The sequence below is a fragment of the Streptopelia decaocto genome (genome assembly GCF_964273445.1).
Source record: "Streptopelia decaocto genome assembly, chromosome: 16".
Taxonomy (NCBI): domain Eukaryota; kingdom Metazoa; phylum Chordata; class Aves; order Columbiformes; family Columbidae; genus Streptopelia; species Streptopelia decaocto.
In genome coordinates this window covers 334,283-346,170 of record NC_138671.1, presented here as the reverse complement: position 1 = coordinate 346,170, position 11,888 = coordinate 334,283, and the positions used below count along the sequence as shown (strand labels likewise).

Genomic DNA, 11,888 nt, shown 5'->3' with positions numbered 1-11,888 from the left:
CCGCGGATTGGCCGCCGGCGCCGCTCCCCGCCCGCGCGCCGCCATTGGGCGCCTTCCCCGCTGCGCGGCTCGCGATTGGTCGGCGCCGCCTCCTCGCGCGGCCGCGGCCCTCGAACGTGGCACTCGGGCGGCCCCGGCCCGCGGGCACTGCGCGTGCGCGCGGCCAGGTGCGCGTGGTGGTTTCTGACTGGGCCGCGTCGGGCGCCCTTTGACACGGCCGGAAGGAAAAGAGTCTCTTCCGGCGGCCGAGGTGGGGAACGTGCTCGGGGCACGTGACGCTGGGGACACATCACGGTGGCGCGAGACCCCGCGCGTGCCCGGTACCGGAACCCGCGGACAGCGCGAGCGGACCCGGAACCGGAACCGGCCCCGCGAGCCCAGAACCGGCGCCGTGAGCCCAGAACCGGCCCCGTGAGCCCAGAACCGGCCCCGTGTGCCCAGAACCGGCCCCGTGTGCCCAGAACCGGCCCCGTGAGCCCAGAACCGGCCCCGTGTGCCCAGAACCGGCGCCGTGAGCCCAGAACCGGCGCCGTGAGCCCAGAACCGGCGCCGTGAGCCCAGAACCGGCCCCGTGTGCCCAGAACCGGCGCCGTGCCGCGCGCAGCTCCGGCCGCGGTCGCGCAGGAGCCGTCTGGCTCTCCCCGCCGGGCCGGCTCCGCCGCGTGTCCCGCGGCCGCTGTGCCGGCGGTGCCGGGGCCGGGCAGGACCGGCTGCAGCCGCCAACGGCCGCGCCAACCGCCAACCGCCCTCCGGCTGCGGCCGGAGTTGCCCAACGGGGGTTGCGTCAGGCCGGATCTCGCCCGACACCAACGGCGGCGAGCGGCCGCTTTGCCGGCGGCACCGCGCCCGCGCTGCCGGGGGCGCCGGGCCGCCCGCCGCTCCGTTCCCGCCGCTCCGTTCCCGCCGCTCCGTTCCCGCCGCTCCGTTCCCGCCGCCCCGTTCCCGCCGCCCCGTTCCCGCACCGCAGGACGCGCCGTGGGCAGCGCGGACGCCGCCGGGTCCCGCGGGCTCAGGCGGCTCCACCGCAGCGCGGCGCCGGCCGTTCCCGGAGCGGCCGCGCCGCCCACACGGGTCCCCGCGTCCCGTCACGAGCGGCGCGGCCGGGCCTGGCCCGGCCTGGCTCCTCGGCAGCTGCTCGGGCGCCGGGGCCTCCGTAAGGAGCGTTTCCCGGCGCGCTGCTCTCACTCCGAGCACAACGCGCCGTGCTCCGCAAGCACCCGCAGGCTCTTATCGCACCGGCGCGCCCGGCTTCCGTTCTCCTTCCTCTCACCACACAGGAATTTGGCTCTGTGGTGCAGCGGGCGGGACGCGGGCGCCCCGACCCCACCTGCGCCTCACGGGCACGAGACCCCGAGTTTGCTGCCCTGAGGTGCCGCCGGCACGTCCCCGCGGCCCCGGGGCAGAGCCACGCGCAGCCGGGGCCGGAGCCGAAGGCCGCCGGGGCCTCTCCCGCTCCGGCAGGACGGGCCCGCGGTGCCGCTGCCGCCCGCTGCAGAACCCTGGGGAACAAAGTTCTGCTCCCTGCCACGGACCCGGAGCCCCAGAACAGACCCAGAACACAGAGCCCATGGTCGGTTCAAAGATTTTATTTAACTGTCATAAAAGGAGAAGCAGACGATGATTCCAAACCTGTCATCCCGTGTCGAGGATTCACAGACAATATGCACCAAATCAAATGAACAAAACTCTCTCTAGGGGCGGGGCAGGGGCGAGTTAGAGGCAGAGACGTCGCTACGAGGAAGCCGCAGATACTTGGTCCCGGTTCTAATTCAGCCTCAGCGCGGTGGGATCGGACGGGGCCGCGGCGCCGCTGTCAAGGCAACAGGCGCTGGCGGGCCAGGCACGGGCTGAGAAGGCAGCACAGGTACTAAGGCACCACCCCCGGGGGCGCCGGTCCCTCGCCAGCTCCGTGCTGCGGCGTCGGGAGCAGCCGCGGCCGTCTGGGATTTCAGTGCTTTGCAGCGGCCACGGCTGCAACAAGAACCGTGAGGTGGCGGCGGCACCGGTGACCCACTGCCCACCGGCCTGGCTGCCCCCGGTGCCGCTGAGGCTGCCGGAGCTCACCGGGCGGGGCCGGGGTCCCGCGGGCGGCTCCGGGCACCCGTCACCTGGTGTCACACGCCCCCTGGAGACGTCCCATCCCAGGTGAAGGACGGAGCAGCAGCAAAGCGGGAACTGGTGAATCGCCTATAACCCGTGCGGGGTGCGACCGGTGAGCGCCATGCCAGGGGACGGCGGGTGGGTGGCGTTTAAAAAGTGTTAACGAGGGCGGGGCCCCCTCCCGAGAGGATCCGTGTTACACGTTAAGGCATCGTGGTTACGGGGAACAGCCGCAAACGGAGCCGCCAGCGTGCCCAGGACAGGCCGGGGAGGGGCCGGACATGATTTTAGCTGATAAACAGATTCAAAAGCCGCCTGCGTCAGTTCCTCAGCTCCCCAGGGGCAGCGGCCGCGCGGGGAGCGAGCGCTGCCGCCCGCGCTGGGCGGGACGGGCAGGGGCCGACGCGGCGGCGCGGGCTGCTCGGTGCGCTCAGCGGTTCTCTGGGGAGGGGGCACGTTACAAACCGAGCTCTGGCCAAATGTATCGGGGTGTGAAGGGGAAGAGGGTTCCAACGTCAGCACTTTGGTACGGGGGTTTTCTACGGGAGCCACTGTCTGATTCACGCTCTCGGTTTGGCCGGGAAGGGTTAGTCCTTCCACTCCTTCTTGATGGTCAGGTTCCACTCCCAGGACAGGTGGTCAGTCTTGTCGTCGTCTGTGAACTTGGATTTGACGTTGTAGCTGCCCCGGGCCAGCATCCCCTTTGGGGCCTCTTCCATGGGGGTCAGGAACTCGTATTCCTCTGCGCGGGGGCCGTAGCTCCCAACCATGTACTCGGTCTTGTCAACTAGGGGCAGGAAAAGAGGCACACGGGGCTGTTCAGGAGCCTCCCTGGCATTTGGGACAAGGCTAAAGCCCAAGGCAGCTCTGTCACTGCTACGGCCACCCACGGAGCAGCTGTGACCACGCGACTGTCGCGCATTGACAGCCCCGTTCGCTCCAGGGTGGCTCCCCGGCAGGGACCGGCCCCCGGCTGCGGTGACACGTGCGCGGCCGCTCCGGCCGGGATCGCGCACCGAGCCCGGAGCCGCAGGCGCAGCCGGGGCCGCCGGCCGCCACGTGCACGGAGGGGCAGCCGAACAGCCTCCCGCGCCGGTGGGGGCGCCGCGCACAGCCCCCCCTGCAGAGCAGCACTTACTTTTCACGCCTTTCCGGAACGTGTGCTGAATGTACTTCAGCCCCGACACGATCTCCCTGTTGACCTGTGGAGACGAGCGAGGGCTGCAGACGCACCCTGGGATGCCGCCCGCCCGCCACGTCCACCTGCAGCGCTCCCCCCGCTCTTCGGCTTTCACGTCTGAATTCTTACCCTAAAGGAGATTTTTATCCGGTATTCCACGCCCTCCTTCAGCACAAACGCCTGCTTCTTGTAGCTCTCCAGATCACCTGCGCAGAAGGGAGAGGGCTGCTCAGGGTCCCTTCGTATCACGCCCCAGGGTGAACTTGAGCGACAGGAGGGGATCGGACAGCCTGTGCCACAGCGGGCGGACCCCGGGCAGCACACGGCTCGGCCGTTCACGTGTGACAGGACCCTCCTCGCTGCGTCACCCGGGCACACGGCGCCCCGGGCAAGGATTCTGCAGCACTTAATGCCAGAACGTCCCTTTGCAGACGTTTGCTCTGGGGTCGTCACCATCTCGAAGCCGCCGCCGCTGCAGCTGCCCCAGCAGCAGCTCAGGCCCCTGCACAGCCAGGGAACGAGGGAGCGGAGGCTCCTGGGGGACACGGCCGTGGGCTCCGGTGCAGACCCCTGCGGAGGCTCCGGCGCTCAGCACGGCGGCTCCGCTGCCAGCGGGGGCTCTGGAGAAGCGCGGGGATCGGCTGCGCTCACCTGTCAGGTCCAGCTCCAGCGGGCCGGGCGCCGTAGCGCAGACCAGCGTCAGTTTGGTCACCACCACATTTGGGGCGTTGGGATCTAGAAGAGAAGGGAGAGGCTGTTAAACACCCACCCTGACGCCAGCCAACACAGCTCCATGTCCTTCCAGGGACCACCTGAAAGAGCAAGAAGACCTGTGAGAACGTCCCCCTGCGCTCCCCCCAAAACACCCCCGAAGGCACGAGGAGCCGGCCCTGGGCCTCGCTGCTGGGCAGGGCGGGCGCAGGGGGGGGCACAGACACACCTTCGCCTTTGGACTCTGCCCAAGGCACAGAGCTGGGAGGAAGAGGAGGAGGAGGCGGAGGAGAACAGCTCCGGGCAGGAGCAGGGATGAGGCCAGAGCTCTGCTCAAGGAGGTGTTGCTGTCCCAGCTCACCTGCAGTCACGGTGACGGCGCCGAGCAGCGCCTCCTTGTACTTGCGCAGGCTCTCGTCATCCTTGTCCAGCTCCTGGATCTCCTGGATGCTCTTCTGGGCAGGCGGCTTGTAGTTGACGGAGTGTTCGTCCTCCTCGTTCTCAGCTGCGATCTGGGCCAGCTGCTCCGCCGTCGGCTCCTGCTCCGCCATCCTCGCACGTGCGACTCACACTGGAGCGGGGAGGAGAACGTCGCTGCACCGACCCGCGCCGGCGCTGCCCCGGCCCGGCTGTCCCCAGCGCTGCCCCGGCCCGGCTGTCCCCAGCACCAGAGCCCTGCCCGGCTGCCCCCAGCACCAGAGCCCTGCCCGGCTGTCCCCAGCACCAGAGCCCTGCCCGGCTGTCCCCAGCACCAGAGCCCTGCCCGGCTGTCCCCAGCACCAGAGCCCTGCCTGGCTGTCCCCAGCACCAGAGCCCTGCCCGGCTGCCCCCAGCACCAGAGCCCTGCCCAGCTGTCCCCAGCGCTGGCCCTGCCCGGCTGTCCTGGCCCGGCGCCTGCAGACCCCAGCAGCCCAGGTCCGGGTTCAGCCCAGGTCCGGGTTCAGCCCAGGTCCGGGTTCAGCCCACGGAGGCTCTTGCAAGAGGGAGGGAACGTCCCCCCGGGCGCCCTGCGGAGCCGAGCGGGGCAGCGCCCGGGCGCAGGGGGCGAGCGCTCCCCTCCCGGGAGCAGCCGCTGCAGCTCTCGCTCAGAACACTCCTGAGCCCACAAGGCGCTCAGCTCTGCTCCCCGCGCGCCCGGCCCAGCCCCGGCAGCGGCCCCCGCGGCGGCCGGAGCTCCCGGCCGTAACGCCCTCGGGTCAGTCGGTCCGTCTGCTCCGCGCCAGCTCCCCGGGCAGCGGAACCGGCCCCGGCTCCCTGATCCCGCGCTCGGCCCTTCACGAGGGTCTGTGTCACACAGACGGGGACACCCGTAACGGGCTGGAAACGTGCAGATCTGGCTCGGTGCCCAAGACTCCAACACCGAGGGTTGGTGAATGGTGACGCCAACGCCCGTTCAAACCTCGGTAACAGCCACCAACATCCTCAGCCGTTGCTGATGTGCCCCAGGGTCGCCCCGCGGCAAATACCGACTTGGACCCTCCGCAGACCTGAAAAACTGTCAGCGGCAGCTTCTGAACCGCTTTTTGTACAAGGAAAATCCTTCACAAACGATCTGCTGCCAGATCCAGGTGTTCCTGCCATTATCTGCCGCTCCCGCGCGAGCACACGGCTCAGGTGGAGCCGCATTCGTTGCTCTGGCGCCTGGTTTCCAAACACACCGAGAGCTACAACCTTTGTACAAATACAACAACACAGGCAAAGTACTTAAATACGGCTCAATTCTGACCCGTGCGCAGCCGAGGGTTCTCCCCGGGTCAGTCTGAACGAGCGGCCGTCACCCGCTCTGTCCCGCAGACAGGCCGGTTCTGCCCCCTGTCCCGGCGCGGGACGGACGCCCCGGCGCGGGCGCGACACCCGCCCGCAGCCCCGCAGCCCGCGCCCTCCCGCCCGCGCGCGGCGCTCAGCTGCCCCCGGCGCTGCTCCGGACTCTCTCGGTGCTGCTCAGGCGCCACCAGCACAGACAGCAAGAGCCCCACCTTCCGCCAGACGGACACACGGCCGGGAGCGGCTCCCCGCCTGTTTTCGGGCAGACGGTGGTAACAGCAGCTTCATCACACCCTGGGACCAGGACCCAGGGCACCAGTGAACCAGAGTTAGTCAGAGTCTCCTCAGATGAGCTAATTAGCGCCGTTATCCGCCAGGCTGCGGCGCAGCCGGGACACGCAGCAGCGCCAGTTCAGCCGTCCCCACCCTTCCTGCTTCCCCAGCGCTCGGGAAGGGTCCCGTGGCCACGTACGGCCCGCGGAGCCCCGTCCCGCCGGGCCTCCTCTCTGCGGGAGTTCAGCCGCCAGGGACCCGCGCTGCAGGAACCCCCTCCAGCACCCCCTCCGGCACCCCCTCCAGCACCCCCTCCGGCACCCCCTCCGGCACCCCCTCCGGCACCCCCTCCGTCCTGCCGGCCGTTCTGCAGCCGCAGCAGCTCGCGCCAGGACAGGGAGCACCAACCGACACCGGCTCGGGCCGAGCTGCTCCGCACGTGCCACGGCCGCTCAGAGGGCAGGTTGGGAACCGGGTGGGCTCAGGTGGTGCCCGGGGCAGCAAAGGGACCCGGTGGCGCAGACGCTGCGCTGGGACACGGCTTGGGGTGTCCGGGTCACGCCGCTGCATCCGGACAGCCCCGGTCACCCTCCCGCCCTCTGCCCGGGGTGACGGCTCCGGGAAGGCTCAGCCGCCCCCGGGGCCCCGGCCCTTGCCGGGTCACACGGTTGCCCGGGTTGGCCCCGGAGCGCAGGTCAGCTCAGGGCATTCGCTGTGGGAGCGGAGCCCGAGGCAGGAGCAGGTGGCTCCAGCTCCCCCAGCCCACCCCGGGATGGGAACCGGCTACGTGGGCCAACGGGCCGCGGCTGCACCCGGAGCGTGACCCGCCCGCCCGGCCCCTCCCCGGGACGCGGCACCGTCTGTGCCCCGCGGCTGCGGGACCGGGACGCCGGGAAACCCAGCGCGACGGGCGCTCGGGACCAGACCCGGAACCCGGAGCGACAGAGCAGCCGCTCGGGGCCACCGGGGCTTCCCGGCCTCGGGGAAGGAAGTAGCGACGTTCGGGGCCGCTGCCCAGCGCCCCGGCGGCCGGGACCGACCGGCCCGCGGCGCCGCACGAGCAACCGGCCCCGGGGAACCGAGCTCCTCGTTCTGTAGCCGAAATCGTTCTCCGGAAAATCCCGTTTCCGACAGCGGGAGCGGCCGCGCCCCGGCCCCTCCCGCCGCGCCGGGACCCCGCGGGCGGCGCGAGCCGCCCCGAACCGGCCGCGTCTGCCCCGACCGGGGCCTCGTGCCCCGAGAGCTCCGCTCCCGAGCGGGCCCCGCCGGGACGGCGGCGCTTCCCGGCCCCGCCCGCGGCCCCGCGCCCCGAGCCAGCGGGGGGCGGTGCGGCCGGCCCGGCCCCGCGCCCCGCGCGCCCCGCGCCCCCCGGGCCGCCCCGCCCTACCGGGCCCGCTGCTCCGCCGGGACAACGCGGGATCCGCCCAGCCGCCGCGCGCCCCCGCACTTCCGGGACACGCCCGTCACTTCCCGTTAGGGGCTGAGTCCGCGCCCCACTTCCGGCCGCGGCCCGGCACGCTGATTGGCCCGGGGACACGCGCGCGCTGGCGGGAGGACCGACGGTCAGGGCAGAGCGCGCGCGGCGGGCGGGGCGCGGGAAGGCGCGCGGCGGGCGGGGCGGGAAGGCGCGCGGCGGGCGGGGCGGGAAGGCGCGCGGCGGGCGGGGCGGGAAGGCGCGCGGCGGGCGGGGCGGGAAGGCGCGCGCGGGCGGGGCGGGAAGGCGCGCGCGGGCGGGGCGGGGCGCGGGAAGGCGCGCGCGGGCGGGGCGGGGCGCGGGAAGGCGCGCGCGGGCGAGCACAGCTCTAGACACGGTTCTATTTTATTACGGCGAAGGTGAAAAAGCCACCTCGGCCCAACAGGCAACCAGTAAAATTTATCCCAAAAATAACTCGGTACAAAACAGGTCTGTTTGTTTGGAATTAAAAAAAACCTTTACAGGAGTTAAAACCTATCCCGGAACAAAAATAAAACAAATCCCGTCGGTGCGAGCCGCCCGCGCGGCCCGGGGAGCGGGGGCAGAGCCGAGTCCGTCCTGCGCCCTCTCCGCCACTTTAGCTGGTGTCCATCTGCAAGAGAGGAGACGAGAGGAGCCGTCACCGTGCGCGCCGGCGCCACCGCACCCCCGCACTGCGCCCGCACCCGCCCCGCGAACCCGCACAAGTCCCGGGGCTGCCGGCGGACGCAGGGACTCCAGCCCGCCCCGTTCGCGTGCCAGCCCAGGGGCGTGCGGCTGCGCTGCCCCCAGCACGCCTGGTGCTGAACACCCCTCCGCACACGTCCCCGCGCTGAGAACCTGCTCTAACCCACCAGACACTCCCAGGCCACGTTCTACTAGAATTCTGCTCGTCCCGCTTCCCTCACACTCTCACCTCGTTTTGTCCCCCCTCAAAGAACTGACTCCCAGCCCCTTTCCGCAGCCCGTGGTCTCTGCGGGTCTCGCTGTGCAGCTGCTCTTCCCCCAGCTGCTCTAGGAGGAGCCCGCCCTGCGCCAGCCCAGTAACGGCAGCTGCCGGTGAGGCCTGGGGCGCGGAGCCGGCTGCCGGAGCGAGGCACCGCTCAGCTCCGCGGGGAGACGACACTTCAGCCCAGTCACCCAGAAACGCTCTCCCCGTGCTGCGGCCCACGCCCGGCGCTCCCGCTCACCCTGGCATTGTAAGCGTCCAGCTGTGCGTCTAGTTCCTCTGCGGAGAGCTGCTGTTTGGAGGTCCTTCCAGCTCCTCTGCCTCTCCCCCTGGTCCCGCCACGAGTCCCTCGCCTGTTGCCGCCTCCACCACCAAATCCTCCCGAACCACCGCGGTTTCTGGTCATGCCACCTCTGTTTACACTGTTATTTTCAAAAAGGGACTGTTTTAGTGCATCTCGGTCAACCCCAACGCACGCGAAGTCTGCCCCTCAGCAGACAGACCCGCACTCCTGAGACAGGGGCCCGCGCGGCTCTCACCTCTGTGCCGGTCTCCTCTGTGTGTCGATCTGTGACGTGACCAGCTGGATGTTCATGGGGCGCCCTGGGGGGAGCCGCCCGTCAGCCGGGGGGGCACACGGGCTGCTCCAGCCAGGGACACGCGACGGAGCCGCCCCGCAGACTCACCGTCCAAGGGGACCCCGTTGTACTGCTTCATCGCCTTCAGCGCGTCCGCCTTCCTTTCGAAGTGCACGTCCGCCGTCCCCAGGCTGCGGCCAGACCTGTCGTAGTGCACGGCCGCCTTCTTCAAGGTCCCAAACTCTGCAAAGAGCTCCTGAGAACAAGGAGAGGAGCACATGCGTCCTTCAGGGCTGTTGACGCGCAGCAGCTCCCAGACACGACCGCCCTCGGCAGCCGCCGGAGCCTTTCGAAACCGTGCCGGTAACTCGGAGGCAGCGCCGCTGGAGCGCGGGGCTCGCACACCTCCCGGGGCAGACCCAGCAGGAGCTCAGCGCCCCACTCGCAGGGCGCGCGGTCACAACCAGCGTGGTGGGCACCAAGGAAACCGCTGCTGTGTTTGCTGAGGGTGAGCCCGTGGGGAGAGTATTTAAAACAACCCAGACCTGATCCATTCCACAGAGGAACAACGATCTGTATGAACAAAGGGATTTATGAAATGATCGCAGTTCCATTGTGCTGGACTTTTTCTTAAATCTTTCCTAGATCAGGTGCAATTTAAAGACAGCCCATTAGGTTTATACGCCAACACCTGAGATCAAGAACATCCCCTGATGAAGGATGTCATCTGCTGCCACAAAGGACGGAAACAAAGCGGCAGCAAAGGAACCACCACTTTTGTTCTGCAGGCGTTACCTTCAGGAAGCCAACACGGACACCTCAGCTTCACCGCTCCTGCGGCACCTCCCGCCCCCAGAGCTGCACGGCTGCCCCACGGGACGGCCCGTCCCGCAGCGCCGGGCCAGCGGCTGCCCCGCATGGCCGCCCGGCTCGCACGCTGCACACACGTTCTGCCGCTCCCGGCGCAAGCGGCACCGCGGGCAGGACCGCGGCGCTGCCCCTGCGCCCCCGCCACGGGGCTGACGCGGCGCTGGGCAGGCGCAGCCGGGACGGCGCTCGGTGCTGCAGAGAACGCGGCTCCAAGGGGTACCCGGGAGGCACCTCGTTAACGACGCCATTAGCACAGAAACCACAACGCCATCGCCACATCCGAGGCAGCGCTACCCTGTGGGATGGGCAGTACCAAACAGGCACAAACCGCCCGGTCAGCTCTGCCGCTCACCCACCCACGGGTGGCAGTTCAGCCGCAGCTCAGCCCCGTCGGACGGTTCTTCACTAAGAACCGTATTTAAACCAAACCTGCACTGGCACAAGCAGAGGTGGTTTGAGGTGCGGAACCCAGCAACTGCGTGACCCGAAAACGCTCATGTCCAATTCCCCGGCAGAGCCAGACTGGCAGAGCGGCCAGAGTGAACGCGCCAGCGAAGAAAGCGCACAAGGAGCTGTTTGCTCGTTCCTGGCGAGGACCAGACACCAATTCAAAAGGAATTTGTGGCGTGATGGAGCCAGCAGAGCCCCGGCGGGGACCCACCTGGTACCTGTGACCGTTCAGTTCTGACCAACTCACCACCCGCTTGTGCGCGCGGCCCCGTGGGAGCCACGGTCCAACCGGAGCGGGGACGACAGACCCGCAGGTTCTTACCAAAGCGCGGCTGGAACAAGAGACGCGGCCCCCACGGGGAGCTCGGCAGGAGGGTGTGAGACAGCGGGGAGCACAGGGGCTGCGGCGGGGCGCGCGTCCTCGCTCACAAACACCTCCCGCAGCCGCACAGCGGGCACGCTCACGGGAGCCGCTCAGCGCTCACGGGACAGACCGCGGCAGCTCCCACAGCCCCCGGCTGCACAGACACGCGGGGCGGCCACGGAACTCCCGCAGCCCGGGGACGGGGGGCGCACCGAACGCTCCGGCCGCAGCCGGGACCAGCTGGGGAGCAGCCGGGACCAGCTGGGATCGCCCAGGAGCAGCCGGGATCGCCCGGGACCAGCCGGGATCGCCCGGGACCAGCCGGGATCGCCCGGGACCAGCCGGGATCGCCCGGGACCAGCCGGGATCGCCCGGGACCAGCCGGGACCCACCCGGGACCAGCCGGGATTGCCCAGGACCAGCCGGGATTGCCCAGGACCAGCCGGGACCGCCCAGGAGCAGCCAGGACCCGCCCGGGAGCAGCCGGGATCGCCCAGGACCAGCCGGGATCGCCCGGGACCAGCCGGGACCGCCCGGGAGCAGCCGGGACCGCCCGGGAGCAGCCGGGACCCGCCCGCGCGGAGCCCCGGAGCGCTCGCTCCCGCGCGGCCGCCGCACGCGGGCGGCACAGGGCGCGCCGGCGCGGGGTCGCTCACCGCGCGGAGGCCTCGGCCCGCCCGCCCCCGCTCCCCGCCCCGCACCTGGATGTCCGCGTCCGACACGCCGAAGTCCAGGTTGGACACGAGCAGCTTCCCGCCGGTCTCCACGCCCGCGCCCGCGCCGAAGCCGCTGTCGAACAGGTCGTGCTGCCACTTCTCGGGGAGCTGCTTCGGCTGCAACGACAGCGGCGCCCGGCTCAGCGGCGCCGGCGGACCGCGGGCCGCCCCCCCCCGCCCCGCCGCCCGTACCCGGCTGTAGGGCGCGGGCCGGTTCCTGCCGCCCCGGGCCAGCGCCGCCCGGTTCCGCACGGGGCCGCCGCCGCCCGCTCGCCCGGCTCCCACGCCGCCCCGGCCGGGCCCGCCCCCGCGGGTGACGCCGCCCCGGCCCCGGCCGCCCCGGCCGCCGCCCCGGCCGGCCCCGCGCTGGCTCCGGTTGAGCTTGATGATGTCGTCCAGAGACATGTCCATCTTGTCGGCCATGATGGCGGCTCCGCTCCGGGGCCTGCACTTCCGGCCGCGCTGCCGCCGCCGCCGGAA

General features: G+C 70.7%; 2 protein-coding genes across 2 annotated transcripts; both read right to left on the bottom strand.

Annotated features, from left to right (window-relative positions):
- Positions 1 to 1,571: 1,571 nt before the first annotated feature.
- On the bottom strand, positions 1,572 to 7,574 carry ARHGDIA (Rho GDP dissociation inhibitor alpha). Its single transcript, XM_082067174.1, has 6 exons — positions 7,416 to 7,574; positions 4,353 to 4,562; positions 3,932 to 4,015; positions 3,410 to 3,486; positions 3,239 to 3,302; positions 1,572 to 2,887 (listed from the first exon to the last, which is right to left on the bottom strand). The coding sequence occupies exons 2-6, from the start codon at positions 4,540 to 4,542 to the stop codon at positions 2,688 to 2,690; spliced, it is 615 nt and encodes a 204-aa protein (XP_081923300.1). The 5' UTR covers positions 4,543 to 4,562; positions 7,416 to 7,574; the 3' UTR covers positions 1,572 to 2,687.
- Positions 7,575 to 7,831: 257 nt separating this feature from the next.
- ALYREF (Aly/REF export factor) lies at positions 7,832 to 11,846 on the bottom strand. The gene is made up of 6 exons (XM_082067287.1): positions 11,601 to 11,846; positions 11,394 to 11,525; positions 9,117 to 9,264; positions 8,970 to 9,033; positions 8,672 to 8,852; positions 7,832 to 8,094 (listed from the first exon to the last, which is right to left on the bottom strand). The coding sequence occupies exons 1-6, from the start codon at positions 11,829 to 11,831 to the stop codon at positions 8,080 to 8,082; spliced, it is 771 nt and encodes a 256-aa protein (XP_081923413.1). The 5' UTR covers positions 11,832 to 11,846; the 3' UTR covers positions 7,832 to 8,079.
- Positions 11,847 to 11,888: the final 42 nt, after the last annotated feature.

Bases quoted from the DNA above. Each gene is read 5' to 3' on its own strand.
- ARHGDIA (XM_082067174.1), bottom strand. From the start codon at position 4,542: ATGGCGGAGCAGGAGCCGACGGCGGAGCAGCTGGCCCAGATCGCAGCT. The intron at 3,303-3,409 runs GTAAGAATTCAG...TCGTCTCCACAG, and splicing joins GGATAAAAATCTCCTTTAGG to GTCAACAGGGAGATCGTGTC. The intron at 2,888-3,238 runs GTAAGTGCTGCT...TCCTGCCCCTAG, and splicing joins GTTCCGGAAAGGCGTGAAAA to TTGACAAGACCGAGTACATG.
- ALYREF (XM_082067287.1), bottom strand. From the start codon at position 11,831: ATGGCCGACAAGATGGACATGTCTCTGGACGACATCATCAAGCTCAAC. The intron at 11,526-11,600 runs GTACGGGCGGCG...CTGTCGTTGCAG, and splicing joins GGCCCGCGCCCTACAGCCGG to CCGAAGCAGCTCCCCGAGAA. The intron at 9,034-9,116 runs GTGAGTCTGCGG...GGCTCCCCCCAG, and splicing joins CAACGGGGTCCCCTTGGACG to GGCGCCCCATGAACATCCAG.